Source organism: Dendrobates tinctorius, unplaced genomic scaffold, assembly GCF_039654945.1.
Source record: "Dendrobates tinctorius isolate UK_male_01 unplaced genomic scaffold, ASM3965494v1 ptg000073l, whole genome shotgun sequence".
Lineage (NCBI taxonomy): Eukaryota > Metazoa > Chordata > Amphibia > Anura > Dendrobatidae > Dendrobates > Dendrobates tinctorius.
The window spans coordinates 4138505-4154775 of record NW_027361741.1 but is presented as its reverse complement, the minus strand read 5'-3'; the positions used below and the strand labels follow the sequence as shown (position 1 = coordinate 4154775).

At 41.6% G+C, this 16271-nt stretch overlaps 1 protein-coding gene across 1 annotated transcript in view; it reads right to left on the bottom strand.

The window, feature by feature from the left end:
* The window catches only part of LHX5 (LIM homeobox 5), a 54199-nt gene that overhangs the window by 12856 nt on the left and 25072 nt on the right, over positions 1-16271 (bottom strand). Inside the window, exon 3 of the mRNA XM_073582559.1 lies at positions 11698-11975. Coding sequence (XP_073438660.1) covers positions 11698-11975 — 278 coding nt within the window. The remainder of the gene's footprint in view (positions 1-11697; positions 11976-16271) is intronic.

Below are 16271 nucleotides of genomic sequence, written 5' to 3'. Positions count from 1 at the left end.
CCATCCAACCGGACGGAACTGGAGAGGTTCTGCAAGGAAGAATGGCAGAGGATCCCCAAATCCAGATGTGAAAAACTTGTTGCATCATTTCCAAGAAGACTCATGGCTGTACTAGCTCAAAAGGGTGCTTCTACTCAATACTGTGCAAAGGGTCTGAATACTTATGACCATGTGATATTTCAGATTTTCTTTTTTAATAAATTTGCAAAAATTTCTACATTTCTGTTTTTTTTTTCAGTCAAGATGGGGTGCAGAGTGTACATTAATTTGAAAAAAAAAAATTAACTTTTTTAAATTTACCAAATGGCTGCAATGAAACAAAGAGTGAAAAATTTAAAGGCATCTGAATACTTTCCGTACCCACTGTATACTGCAAGTCTCTCCCATATACATCAGCGCTGAGTTTGATGGGCTCCCCTGTGTTTTCTATGAGAGAGAAGTTGTCAGACATCTCTGGTGGCAGCGCTCAGAGAAAAAAGGATCAGCAATTCAAAATTGGACATATTGGATTCTTCCTGTATCATCTATTGGAGGAGAATCAGGAGTCCCATATACATTAGATTGTCGGTCATACCCGACGATATTGGTGGGTTTGGCTGATGTTAGCTTAATGTGTATGGGGCATTCAGGCAATACAAACACTATGCCAGGTGTAGAATGTCAGCGAGTCATTGTTATCTTAGCGCCTAGTTGGTGTATATTACATAGACTTATCTATGGCCAGATACCTGAAAATAGCGAGATTCCATGAATCACTCTGTGCAGATTTGTTCTAGAAGTTTCTGCGACTGTTCCAAGGATCTAAAAGGGGCTTTCAAAACTCATTGGGATCGTTGTCCATATTACCCGATTCTGATAAATGGAACTGATTTTAAGTTTTAGAAATCTCTGAAACAAAGCTACATCATGTGAAATAAACATAACAAGGAAGGGAAATACTTTTTGTTTTTTATCCTGTGGTATCAATTTTCCTCAAAGCACAATATACAAGCCCTACCAAGATGGAAAGGAATGATCACATAAAAAAAAACAAAACTAGCCCTAGTCCAATAAAAGTACTCAGGCACTTCCCATCTGATCTGGTGAGATGGGGAAGTTTCATTAACATAGCTTGTACTGGAGATGAGCAAAGGTTATGCACTATTATTACACAATTAATGTTTAATGAGTCTTCAGATGTCCTATTTTGACATACAAGTAGTGAAATATCTTACTCATTTTCACAAAAAAATCCCATAAAGTAGTCTTTACTGTTTAACCTCCATGAAGTTCTGAAAAGAGGTCTTTGCCTGGTGGTTGTTCAAAGAAGAACCACAAAATTGTGATAAATCATCGAAAAAATTTTTATTTCCTGGAACAGGTAATCTATTCACTACTGGTCTGGTGAAAAATAGAAATATTTCACGAGCTAGGGGCAACAACAGAAATTTGGTAAAAAGAGGGTACTGTACTTCTTGAGAAGAACACTTAGAAGGAATGAATATGCATGTTGCATCTATTTTTCAAAGATGTGAATGTGCAGAAGTACCGTACATTAAAATAAAGAGTGTATGTGCATAAGTTATTAACACATAATAATCTTTACATCTAACTATGTTAATAACTTCTAGTAATATAACATTTAGCAAAATATATGCAACTTTGTGTCTGGTAAAAAAAAATACTGCCAGACAGATTGTCAGATACAGAGAGAGTTCAGCATCTTCGTTAAAGTGCTAAAACAAAGTGTCATCCACTTAACGCTATGCGTGTTCCCTGTGAAAGGGAAAGGCAGTACAGTTTTGACCATATATTGGGTAAGTAGTAAATATTTTTTATCTGCCTCCAGCATGTTGACACAATGGTTAGCATTACCGTCTTGCGTTGCTGGGATGTCCTCATTTATTCAGAATCAGGCACCATCTGCATGCAGGGTGAATGAATGACCCCATATTTGCATGGGTCTCTCCTAGACACTCTGGTTACCTCCCACAATCTAAAAACCACAGTTGCAGGTTAATTGGCTTCCTATGAAATTGACCCCTGTGTGTTTTTTTGCCTGTGCTATGAAAATTAGATAGCAAGCTCCATTGGGACAGGGACCTGAGATGAAAGCATAAATCCTATCTGTGTGGCGCTGCTCACCATGTTTGGGCTATGCCAACAAAGATTAGTAATAGCCGCTTATATACTACTCAAAAAAATAAAGGGAACAATATTCCATTTGCAGCAGGCTGCTTGTGTTCCCTTTATTTTTTTGAGCAGTATATTTACATGAGGAGCTAGTGTTATAGGGTACACGCTACAAAAACAGGTTGCTATGATTTTTTGTTTTTGGAAATGTATTTAACATAAACTAGATAATCTACAGAATATAAAAGTGAAAATAAAAAATAATAATCAAATAATTTTGGGCACAACATGATCTAGTGTCACGAGCTTCTCATCCGGTAATAAAACGTATAAAGTTAAAGTATAAATACTCTATAAGATGAAGAGAGGAGCAAAACATTGATCTTCTGATCGTCGTTACTTAAGGACTTGTGGAAAACACTGAAATTTCACAACATGTCATTGTAGAGGACAAGGTAATTACAAACTTAGTGTAGTGAAACGGTGATGGCATTTTAAAACCACAGGTCTACAGCTCATCCCTTAAGTTTGGTTCTGTCATGGCATCCCACCCCTAAGATGAGGGATTACTGAGAACTTTGGAGGAATTCTTACTGGGATAAGCCGCAAGAGAAGGAACATGAAAACCATCAAACATGAAAACCACTTTATCAAAAGCATCATATCCTGTACAAGCCCCTCTAAAGGGCTTATAGGATACGGATTACAACTCTTTCAGGGCGATGAATGGGGACCCCCGTCTGAGAGACAAGGGAAGGACCTTACTCTTTTGCCGGTGAAATGAGGATTAAAAAACACCAATCTTTTTTACAAACTAAATAATAGGCAGGGACTTGGAAAAAAAAAGTATTGAACTTTGAAAAAAAAAAATAGCTACAGAAAAATACAAAGACCCACAAAAAAATGTAACTAAGAAAGAGAAAGACCGAGCTCTGCCATTTCATCCAGATGTACACCTGAGTTCAGGAACCAGACAAGATAAAATATTACGATTGTGGCATTTGTTTAGTTTATTAATATTCTTTTTATTGTTTAGATATTTCTTTATATATCTTTATATATCTTTATTTAAACCTTCCCTTTAAATAAAGATTCTGAAAATGATTTATAACTTTATTAGTATTTGAGGCTGTGCTCATACTAGCATTTTTTTTTACTGCTGATTGCACAAAAACGTCATAAAATAATACTAATTTTTGATAAGCAGTTTATAAATGTTGTCTCAGATTTAGAGATCTTGACAGAACATTTGGAAATTTTTGTGTAGTCAATATTTTTAGATAATTTTTAATTAATTTCTTTATATATGGAAAAATCTGCTAGTTAATGTGTCAACTGAACAAAGCCAAGTCTAATGTCCTACTGGATGTGCCTAAAATATAAATAAACAAAATCAGTAGCTCTGAGTAATAATTTAATACCGGTCAGGTTCTCTGATTTCTTTATTAAAGGAGTTAAATTATAATTCAAAGTTCCAAATTATCAGATAGGTTTAGAAACCAAATAACTTACATATAACATAATAAAATACCCAAATTAGCTTTTTCTTTAATACCTCCCTTGCTCTACTGTATTTTATCTTACATAATTCAGAATTATTGAAAAATTATTAATAGAAAAGATGCATAATTTGTGATTTTATTAAGTAACTTTTCATTTTTTAAAAAACCAAAAGAGAAATTTCCTCTCATTAAGAACCTCTCACTTCCTGTAAAAACAATATAAAAGTGTTCAACGTAAAAAAAACCCATAAGAATAATCTCCCTAAATATTTCTCTGGAGAACATATATGTGCCCCCTCTACAATGAAAAATATGGGGATTATTTTAAAGAAATTTTTTTTCCAGCAAACACATGGATGAACATTTGACTGTGCAATATTTTATTAATGGACAATGATCATATAGCAAATATAGGGTAAATAACATGATTATGTCATGAGACGCCTCTGACAAAGCCTAGAGGGCGAAACGCGCGTCGAGGTGCAGCTGAGCAGGGTGCTGCGGTGTCAATCTGCCTCCTACACATGGGACTTATGGCCTCAGGTATATTTAGGTCTCTAAAAATATCCAAAATATTAAGCCTACCAATAATGGCACTAGAAAACATCCAACAATATCCAAAAAGACAAAATAGCCTTGCCATAAAATTTTAAAATTTATTGAGGCATAATAGCCATGAAAACAGCTTAAAAAGAGATATCAGTCCACATGACCAAACATAGGTAAATATACACATGTGTAAACAAGTTTGTCATAGGGAGAAAGACCAAAATTCTTTATGCCATATATCTAATTAACCCAAACAGTGTTGTTGGGAAATCTCCCTTTAAAATTAACACTCTCCTCCCTGCACCGGCATGCATCAATATAAAAGGTGTTTCCTATGTATAGTTGCTACACCTACAACTTTCAGTGTGTGTATGGTGTAAAATACCATACACTATATCCACCACCCCTTATCAGGATAAGTGTGTAAACAGTAAATGTGCAGGTGTAAGCACATGGATGACATATATAGAGGTTGTATAATGAGATTATCCTGTAAGACAAAATTATGCACTGAACACTAAGTGCTGAGTATATGCCAAATGTATCTATAAATGAGTAGATTAAAATACACACTAAACAGAATTCAGGAGGCAAACCTGCATTACTATGTATGCCAGTATATTATTATGTCATAAATGGCACGCAGAGAGAAGCAGTATACAAAATAAAGTGCACAATGCATATAGAGAGTGTACAACCTTGTTGGCAACTATCCCCGATGCGCGTTTCGCCACAGCGTCATCCAAGGGGTAAAGTATTATATTTATGTCTCTATCTAGGATCTAATCATCTAGAGAGCAAATCTTGTCACTTGATTAAGTGTTATGAATGAGTCACCGAGGAGGAAAAAACAAAAAGCAAGCTAAGCCCAGAAAACTGGAGAGGTTGGTAACTAGAGGATTGCAGACCCCTGATCCTATCCACAACAACTAGCAGTAGCCGTGGAGCATGCCTACGGTGGTCCTAGACGCCTCGTCACGGCCGGAGAACTAAATAAGCCTAAAGAAAGAAAGGGAAAATCTAAACTGCCCCAGAGCAGACCCCAAAGCAATAGACAGCCCCCAACATGTATTGTCGGTGAAACAAGATGAAAACACAGACACAGGCAGAAAGATAGGCTGAGCAAACGATGGGGCCCTAACTAGAAAGGACAGGAAAGAAAAGCTGCTGTCTGCAATCACGCAAAAAACCTGCCAAAAAATGTCCAACACGTCTGATAGAAAAAGGCCCTGAAGTTGCTAGACTTCAAATCACTATATCAGCACTCAGGTATATTCTGAAGACAGAGCAAAAGAGATCAACTGATCACAGACAAAAATGGGGATTCAGCCCAGTCCCAGCCAGGGCTGGCTGAACACAAAAACTAAGTAAGCCACACAAAAACTCATATGAACAATAGCAGAGAAAACTTAGCTTTAGGAAGGCAGGAACCAAACTGGAAACCAGGAGCCACAGTCAGGAAAAATCACCAGCAAGAAACTAGGGAATCGGCTGCCTTAAATCCAATCAGAAACTCCTGATGTCCAATCGCAGTCCTCTTCCTCAGGTGGCCGGTCTCTGCCATTTAGATCAGCTTCATTACCTCCCTTCACCAACAGAGGGAGTCCAGATAGAGAACTCACTACTCCTCTGTCAGCACAGCCAGCTCCATAACCCTCACCAGAAGCCAGAGGCAAACCCGAAAATGAGCTCACAACAATTAAGCCTAACTACATTGGCAAGCAATAGTTCCAATTTTATAAACAATGGTGGGTTTGCTCATATGAATGACAATGGCTGTTTGACTACTTTTATATTAATTGTTGGATCAGGGGCTTTTTTCTAATTTTATCTGAATGCTACTACATTAAAAACTATCAGATGATAAATGACAACTATATTAACATAAAGGTCCTGCTTTATTTGTAATATACATGTAACTGCAACTCTTTTTTTCCCGGTGTATTGTCCCTATTATGTGGGTCTTTATGTGAGGTTTTCATTTTCTCCTCCTAGCCCCGGCTCTATATGTCTTTTTTACAAGTCTCACATAATCATGTTATATCCCCCGTTTTTTGTATATTTTCTATATGATCATTGTCTATAAATAAAGTATTGTACTGTCAAATGTTCATCCATTTGTTTGCTAAAAAAATTTTTTCTTTAAAATAATCCTCATATTTTGCATTGTAGAGGGCACATGTTTATACTCCAGAGAAATATTTAGGGAGATTATTCTTATGGGTCACTTTTCATTTTTTGCCTTGTGGTATGCGTTGGTGCTGTTTGTTCCAAATTCATTAACATAGCGCACACAGTTCATGAATTTTGAGCAAAATAAAAAAAAAATTATTTATCTTTGTGTGACTTTTTAGTGCAAACAATGTCACATAAATTGTACCAATGTTTCATGCGCCCATAAAATTACTTTAAGGGGACTGGAGTACATTTGTTCCAAGTTTTTCAACTTTTAGAAAAGTCACACATTATGAAAACATCTAGAAACCTCAAACTCTGCCCATAGTGGAAAAAAAACAAAAAACACATGACCACATGAAAAAGGAGCAAATAAGATGAATATAGCACAAACAAAAAAAGCGCAAAACACTAAAAACTTGTAAAAAACAGGCGCAAATGCAGTAATAAATCGGGCCATTCATTTTTCCATGAAATGTGGATATGTATAATTATCTTTTTCTTGGAGCCGGAATAGGCCATAGTTCAATATTACCTGGAGGCAATTAAGGCTTACACAAGCATGTGGTATATATTAAGGAAAATTCATTGCCAGTGGGAATATTAGCAGCATATCGCATTGCCTCTGTGTGATGTCGCCAATAATAAAGCAGCGGTATGTCATGAATGGGCACTACGACGGACTCATTACCACTTATGACTGTTAATGGCCAATCATTGTAGGAGGGACTATTATTTTTCTCTATTGTGACATGAAATCATTATAGTGTTCTTGGATCAGCTGAAAAAATATAAAAAAAAAGGATAGGATGCACTTTAACCCCTTAACGACCCAGGAATTGTTCATTTTTTCACTTCCATTCTTTCCACCTCTTCCACCAAGAGCCATAACTTTTTTTTTTTTAAATTATTTTTCCATCAACATAGACGTGTGAGGGCTTGTTTTTTGTGGGCTGAGGTATAGTTTGAATGATAACATTCATTTTACCATATAATTTACTGAAAAACGAGAGATAAAATTCCAAGAGAAATTGTAAACAACCAAAAAAAAAGCAATTCCGCCATTGTTTTTGGGATTTTTGTCTTCAACGCGTTAATTCTTTGGATAAAATAACTGCGGAGAGGAGTCTACAGGTCAATATGATTTTAGTGATACCAATCTTCCATATTTTTTGTTATTTTAATGGTGAAAAAAGGCCAAAATTTGTAAAAAAAAACAAAAAACAAAAAACCTGTGTTTGTGTCTTCATTTTGCAAGACAGAAAACTTTCCTTTTTTCCTATAGAACTGTATGAGGGCTTGTTTTTTATGCGCTGATCTGTAGCTTTTATTGACACTGTTTTGGTATAGATACATTTTGATGTCTTTTTATTATATTTTTGGGGAGGAAAATGAGGTGACTGCAAATACTGCAATTTCGGAGTTTCACGTCTTTTTTTCTTTTCAGCATCTAATGTAACATTTTAATAACCTTATATTTTGTTAGATTGGACTTTTTAGAAAACGGAGGCCCCAATTATGTTACTTTTTTATTTTGTAATTTTTAATTGGGAGAATAGGTTAATTCAAATTTTAATTTTTTTCATATCTTGTACAACATTTTTTTTGTACATTTTTACTTTACTTTTCAGTCCACGTGTTGAACTTGAACCTACATTTGTTCGATCACTTATACTATATATTTCAAAACCACAGTATTGCAGTATATAGTGTGGTGCAGTGACCGCTATGACAGCTAGGGGGCGCTGTATGGGTCATGCACTCAGGCATATCCATTATTGTAATGGAGAAAGGATGGTAAATGACCGTTATGTATCACAAGGTGGGTGGCCTTGTGATGGAGGCTGGAACCGCTATTAATCAGCAGATATTCTGCTGAGGGTTTGTTACTCTGTATTAGGGAGAGCTTCCAGGTGGCTAGTGAGATGGGTGGGACCAGTCACCTACAAACCCACCCAGGGGCATGTGTCTGAAGTAAAGCCTATGTGTGTGGTTGTGAAGGACCTGCAATGAGGTCATAGCCATGTGATGCTGTGGGTGTGGCTACGGACAATATAAGGTGACCAGGGTAGGTCACATGAGTGAATGCCTGGATCTGATTGGTCCGTGTGGAAGGTCCCGGAAGGCCGACGTGCTAGGAGGTGTGCTACCTTCCTGATGCGCACATGTGGACACCGCTGACCGTGTGTGGTCTGTGTGTAATAGCCTGTGAGTGCTGGCCAGTCCCCAGAAGGGAAGGGGCGTCAGGATTGAGAAGCAGCTAAGAGGTAACCCCGTACTTGGGGGGAATTAACCGAGAGACTGTAGAGCCTGATTGCTGGACAAAGCACAGCCTGTGTGAACACAGGGCTAAGGGAGCGGCACTCCATTGTGAATATTCGTTTGGTCTGCTGTAAGACTGTGTTCGTTTCTTCATGCTGCTATGGTTTATGCCGTGATTAATAAACCGCATGGACTGTTTTATATGAAAAGCCTGTGCCGCACCTGGTTTATCTTCTGCCAAGCGAGTGTTCCCCTACATGAACAATAGGCGCTACCTTACAATAGTAATTTGCGGTTCTTCTATGGATCTTAGCCTGTGAACTTTACTGGAGGATCTAAATGGCGGCTTAAACTACAGTGATTGTAAAAAGCTCTAGTCATTGTAGTGAAATGCATAAATCTGTTGTGCAGCACAGCATCTGCTTGATATAGAGCAGTTGCAGCTCCTGAGACTGTTTCATACATTCGTTATCGACCTATGATGGAAATGTACATCGTAGGTCATTAAGGTGCTAAGTTAGTGTTTGTAATGTCCTAAAGGGCAATAATTTGCTTATCTCTGGTGTAAGAATTCTAGTGAACCCCTCAAAGGTCATTTTCATAATGGTGTAAAAAGAACATATGACATGGGCTCATTATGGCAGAATCCTTCTCACATGGCCTAAACACTAATTTAAAAAAATGTCCCAAAGGTAGATAGAATCAATGTTAAATTTGTAATGGAAGTCTTCTTTTGGTTTCTTTCTTCTCAATGTAGTTTTGCCCCAGGGCACCTGATGTTACACAATGGCCATGTCTTCAGTGACTCATCTGTGCAAATCTTTGGTAACTGGCCATATTATACTCTACTGGTGGTCTACAGAAATTGGGACCCATCTGTACAACAAACATTAATGCATACCTGTCATTTCAGGTAACTTTTCAAAATAAGCTGTCATTTGTGTTTACACGAGGAATTACTTAACTTCTGGACACTATATGACTTGTATCCTTCATCTTGCACCAGCTTTCGCCTCGGCAGGATCTATAATTTTCAGTTCTATCTGAGCTACTGGAAGGAAACTAGCTTCTATGATGTCTCCCATACATAGTATACAAAAACAGAGGGCTGTTTGCTCTTACGCCTCTGTGTAACACATGATCTCAAGCAGCAACATCTCATGGAAGACATTATACAGCTGTACTGAGCTGTGTGGCTGTGAATCCAGCGCTATGCTGAGGTATAATATTTGCTTGAAGCTGCAGCACAAGTCTTGTGTGTCACACTGTGCTGAGCATTCCTAACTTCTCCTCATCCCTCCCCTCTACATAGACTATAACCGGAGGTGTGACCTTGCACCTCATTGGTCTTGTTCTAACCAAAATGGATTTTTTTTTTAGAGTGGATAGTGAGTTCTGGAGATGTGAGGAAGGGAAGAAGTGGCTCCTAAGAATAGAAATTAGCAGATTTCTTTGATAAGATATATCATATATTGGCCACATGCACACAACTGAGTATTTGGTGAGTTTTTTACTCCAGTATTTGTAAGCACCAGGAGTGTAACGGTCAGAGGAAAAGCATAATAGAAATATTTGCAAAACTTCTGCATTTCTCACCCACTCCAGGTTTTGTCTTACAAATACTGGGGTAAAAAACTCACCAAATACAGAATGTGTGCACGTGGCCATTTTCTTATATTCACCTGAACACTGATAATGCAAATATTGTTGAAATTACAGAGACCCTTTATAATGCAAGTTACACATATTACAAATGGAATAACCATGTCCTATCATAATTGTAGAGAAAAAAGGTTCTTTTTAAGATGATGAATTCTTTGGATAGTCTAAGCGCTTAAGGCCCCCCTAGTGGAGGAATCGGGCAGACAGAATTTTACCATTTAACTCAAAGTGCAAACAGGGGATTTGTAGCTCTGTATCAAAAAATTGAGCTACAATGTAAAAATGCATTGATAAAATAGGCAGCACAGAATGGTAGACCTAGAAACAACATGACAAATTGATTTTCACTTTTAAGTGAATCTGTCACCAGGTTTTTGCCACCTAATCCGAGAGTCGTATGATGTAGTGCCAAAAGCCCAGAAACCAGCAATGTGACACTGGACTGCTTGCTGCAGTCTTGATAAAATGGAGTTTATCACTAAAGAACTAGTAACCTTGATGCCATGTAGTCCTAGATATTCATTAGCTTTGTATAACCCACCACTGATTGGCAGCTTTCTGCCCATGAACAGTGTACACAGAAAAATGCCAATCAGTGGTGTTGGTAGGGTTATACAGAGGTCATCATTCAGAGAACTGCTAGATCTGCAGCAGATATAACAGTGATTTTATCAAAACTGCAGAAAGCAGCTCAGTAAAGGGTTCATCACTGTAATCAGGGTGTTAGAAATTTTAAAGGGATAGTCCCATCTCCAAGATCCTATCACATTATGTAGTAGATGTAATAATATTATTAGCAAATACTTTACATTAAAAATGTAGTATAGCTCTTCTGATTCGCTATGTTGCTTACCCCATGTGCAGAGCATTGCAGTAGCTTAGGTATCCATGGTTACAACCACTCATATAATGACAGTTAGTTGTTCATGGTCGTAACCATGGATACCTAAGCTACTGCAATGCCTTGCACATGGGTAAGACATTGCGAATCAGAAGAACTATACTATATTTCTAATTGAAGGTATTTGCTAATATTATGATTATTACACCTTCTACGTATTGGAATAGGAACTTGGAAATGGGAATACCCCTTTATGCATCATTCAGTATTGATCCATTGTAGATAAGGCAAAAACATACACACTGTTTAACTACCAAATCAAACAACTGTTTTTGTAAATTTTTAACAATTATCAATTACATAAAAATAAGGTGGAGAGTTCTTTTTATCCCTTTATACCTGCTTTTTATTCAACTGCATCTAAAGTAATAGACATTAATCACTTTCTGCTTGAAAGAATTTTCATGCATTTTCCCAAACTCCAAGAACAAATACAGGAACAGAAGTATGAATAATAATATTGCACCATAAACGTATACTCTGGAGAATAATAAGAAAGTATAGATTGTAAAGGAAATAATATCTGTCATTTACCTGAATCACTCGCATGTTGAGTCCTGTTTCCTGTGCTAACTGTTCTCGAATGTGTCTTGTTGGTTTTGGAGTGGCTGCAAATGCTGCCTTGAGGGTCTCTAGTTGCTTTGCTTTAATGGTGGTCCTAGGTCCTCTTCTTTTGGTACCAGAGTTCTGCTCCTCATTCTCATTGTTGGCAGTCTCTTTATCAGAAGAGGTGGAATGATCTGTCTCTTTACTTTCATCCTGTATTGGGTCTTGAAGATCTGGAGATAAACTTCTGTCTGTACAAGATGACACTAAGAAACACAGAACGTAGTGTTATACAACCTGTATGTTTAGAAGACAACTAAAATATTCTGTCTAAATGGATTCAGGCACAGAGTTTCAGTCTTTTAGATAGTAAAACAAATACAGTCCAGCAATGGTAGAGTTTCTGAGTAATGCCTTCAAAAAAGTACATCCAACCACGATTCCCTGTCTTGGTGTTAGGGACGGTGGAACGCACCAAATATAAATAATAGGAGGTGCGCTCGCCGCCCGGGGTCCACCGTGCGGTAGGTGTAAAGACCGCTGCTGGATAATGGCAGATTCGCCAGAGGGAGGAGTACAGCGTTCAGGTTAGCGTCACCCGAGGTGCTAGGAGCGGCTCTGTTTAAGGCACAGAGACGCCCTAGAGTAATTTAGAAATAAACGCTGGGCCTGTTCACATCATAGGGCCAGCCAGCGTGTGGCGTCGCAGCCGTGAACGCCAAGAGGTGCTGCTGACTGCAGCGCGACGTAAACAGAAGTCGCTCAACGACAGTGCCGGAGGAGCCGGACACTGTCAGACGCTAGTGCTAGGTGCGGAGAGCACAGTGGCGTATAGCCTGCCACTACCTGGCGCTGACTAGAACCAACACTCTGTCACCATTCGTATTATCAGAGGGAAGGGGTTTCTTAATAAGTCAGTCACCAGAACATGCATCCATCACCATTCACACTCAGCATAATATGCCACACTAGCGCATGGCCGAGCCGCCATGCAGGCTTTTTATAGCCATGCGCTTCCGGGACCTTCCAGTACCCTGGAAGGAACCAATGAGATCCGAAGCAGGACCTGGGCACGTGACCTGTGCTCTCCAGTTAGAGGTCAAGTTGCGGGCATGCCCAGTAGCACGGCACGAGGACTTAGCTTCTGGAGCGGTTCCCTGCTGAGCAGGTTGCGCTACCATTGCTGCACCAGAGGTGGCAGCAACATCCAGGCTCACAGAACAAGTCTGAGCGGCACGCCTGGCTCACCGTGATTGCTGAGCAGGGCCCTGAGCGGTCGGAGTGGAATGAGAGACCGCTGTATGTATGGCTCTGGATTCCTGCTGTGCAGAGCCAGAAATCCGACGCCTAACATTACCCCCCCTCCTAGGGCGCCTCACTGTGCTCAAAGGCCGCGATCAGGAGCGGTGCGTGGATGTTTTCCACCAGCTCCCAGGTTCGAGCCTCGGGCTCATGACCCTTCCAATGCACTAAATAAAATTTTTTGCCACGGACAAACCTGCGCCCTACGATGGCATTAACCTCAAACTCGTCAGACGATAAGTCTGACGACCCGGCCGATGACTCAGAAAACCGGGCCATGTGAACTGGTTTGAGGAGGGACACATGAAACACGTCCGAAATGGCTAAATGTGGAGGAAGAGCCAGGCGATAGACCACCAAGCTAATTCGCTCGAGGACCTTGAAAGGTCCAATGTAACGCGACGTGAACTTGGGGGACTCGACCCGCAGTTTGATATTTCGGGTGAAGAGCCACACCATGTCGCCAGGGGAGAAGCTTGGAGCGGGTCACCGATGCGTGTCGACGGACGCCCTCATCCTTTCCTTAGAAGCACAGATAGCATCCTGAGTGTGATCCCAAATGTCCCGGGCCTCCACTGCCCAGTCTGCCACCCTGGAGTCAGTGGAGGACACTGGCATCGGGACAGGGACGCGTGGATGTTGGCCGTAGTTTAGGAGAAAGGGCGTATGACCAGTGGAATCCGCCACCGCATTGTTTAGGGCAAATTCGGCCCATGGTAGCAAGGATGCCCAGTCATCCTGCCTGGCAGAAACAAAATGCCGTAGGTAGGTGACCAAGGTCTGATTGGCTCTCTCGACCAATCCGTTCGTCTCGGAATGGTAAGCGGAGGACAGATTTAGCGCGATGCTGAGTAAGCTGCAGAGCTCCCTCCAAAACCGAGATGCGAACTGGGGACCTCGATCACTAACGATTTTGTCCGCCATGCCATGTAGGCGGAATACGTGCTTGATGAACAAAGTGGCAAGACCACGAGCTGACGGCAACCGTGCGAGTGGCACCAAATGCACAATTTTGGAAAAATGGTCGGTGACCACCCAGATGACCGTACTGCCACCAGACTTGGGCAGGCCAACCACGAAATCCATGCCAACCATCTCCCAAGGTCTATACGCCACTGGCAGGGGATACAGCAGCCCCGCCGGCCTCTGTCTAGAGGGTTTGTTCCGAGCACACGAGATGCATGCTTGCACGTATTCCTTAACATCTCGAGCCATATGTGGCCACCAATATGACCTTGCCAGGAGTTCAGTGGTCCGTTTATTACCAAAATGACCACCCACCCTGGAGGCATGTGCCCAGGCGATAACCTATGGCCGTAGCTGAGGAGGCACCAAGGTCTTGCCTGGTGGCACTGACTTGAGAGCCACTGGAGCCACGGTCGTAAAACTCTCCGGCGGGAGGATTAACCGCAGCTCAGCCTCCCCTTCCTCCGCCGAAACCACCGAGCGCGAGAGAACATCTGCACGGACATTCTTCTCTCCTGATAGATAATGCAAGGTGAAGCGGAAGCGGGAGAAGAAGAGCGACCACCTGGCCTGACGAGAGTTCAGGCGTTGGACCGTCTGTAGGTAGACCAGGTTTTTATGGTCCGTATAGACCTGGAAGGGAAACCGAGCTCCCTCCAGGAGGTGTCTCCACTCTGAAAAGGCCAACTTCATGGCTAGCAGCTCCCTGTCCCCGATGGAGTAATTCTTCTCCGCCGGTGCGAAGGTCTTTGAGAAGAAGAAGCAGGGATGCTTCCGACCTTGAGCATCCTTTTGGAAAAGGACTGCTCCTGCACCGACAGAAGAGGCATCTACCTCCAGTATAAATGGTTTGTTCACATCGGGACGATGTAAAATGGGAGCGCCAGCAAAATTAGATTTTATAGCCGAGAAGGCCTTGGAAACCAGTTCGGTCCAAGCATTAGGGTTAGCTCCTTTCTTTGTGAGAGCAACCAAAGGAGCAACCAGTGTGGAAAAGTAAGGTATAAACTGGTGGTAATAATTGACGAACCCTAAAAAGCGCTGCACCGCTTTGAGTGAATGGGGTTCTTGCCAATCCATTACCGCTTGCAGTTTGGCCGGATCCATAGCCAACCCCTGGGCCAAGATGATGTAGCCCAGGAACGGCAAGGACTCCTGCTCAAACTGGCACTTTTCTAGCTTGGCGAAAAGGGAGTTCGCCCGTAGACGGTCGAAGATCCTGCAGACGTCTCTCCGGTGAGTGGCCAAATCTGGCGAAAAGATGAGAATGTCATCCAGATAGACCACCACCGAGGTAGAGAGCATGTCGCGGAAGACGTTGTTGACGAAATCCTGGAAGACAGCAGGCGCATTACAAAGGCCGAAGGGCATGACCAGATATTCATAGTGGCCATCCTTGGTATTAAAGGCTGTCTTCCACTCGTCTCCTTCGCGAATGTGGATCAGGTTGTATGCCCCCCGTAGATCTAGTTTCGTAATGATCCGGGCCCCTCGCAACCTGTCAAACAGTTCAGAGATCAACGGAAGAGGGTATTTATTTTTTACAGTTATGGCATTGAGACCTCTGTAGTCAATGCAGGGACGTAACTCTCCGCTCTTCTTCTGAACAAAGAAGAACCCTGCACCAGCCGGCGACACCGACTTTCTAATAAAACCCCTAGCCAGGTTCTCCTGGATATACTGTGACATAGCTTCTGTCTCGGGGAGTGATAGTGGATACACACAGCCTCTAGGAGGTTCTGTGCCTGGCATGAGGTCTATCGGGCAATCGTATAGACGGTGCGGCGGGAGCGTCTCCGCAGATTTTTTGGAGAAGACGTCCGCGTACTGGTGGTAGGGTTTAGGTAGCGCGGAGAGATCCGCAGGCACTTCAGTGGAGGCCACCTGAGGACTGCCCCTCAGACACCTCCCCTCACAGTCCTTGCTCCAGGTGAGTATCTTCCCTGTCGCCCACTCAATATGAGGAGAGTGGCAACGGAGCCAGGGAACCCCGAGAAGCACCTGATCGATGCCCTCTGGCAAGACGAGCAGGGACAGAGTCTCATGATGAGAGGGTGAGATAGAGAGCCCAAGTAGAGCTGTCTGATGGGTCACCTGAGAGGGTAACGGTGCTCCGTTAACCACCCTGATGGTCATAGGCTGTGGTAATAGTACCAGGGGAATGGCGTGTTTCTGGGCGAAGGTAGAAGACATAAAGTTCCCCTCGGCCCCGGGAATCCATGGTAACCTCTGCCTCCCAGGTGGAGGACCCACTGTCTAAGATGCCCTGGAATACCGGTTTGGGTGAGAATGGT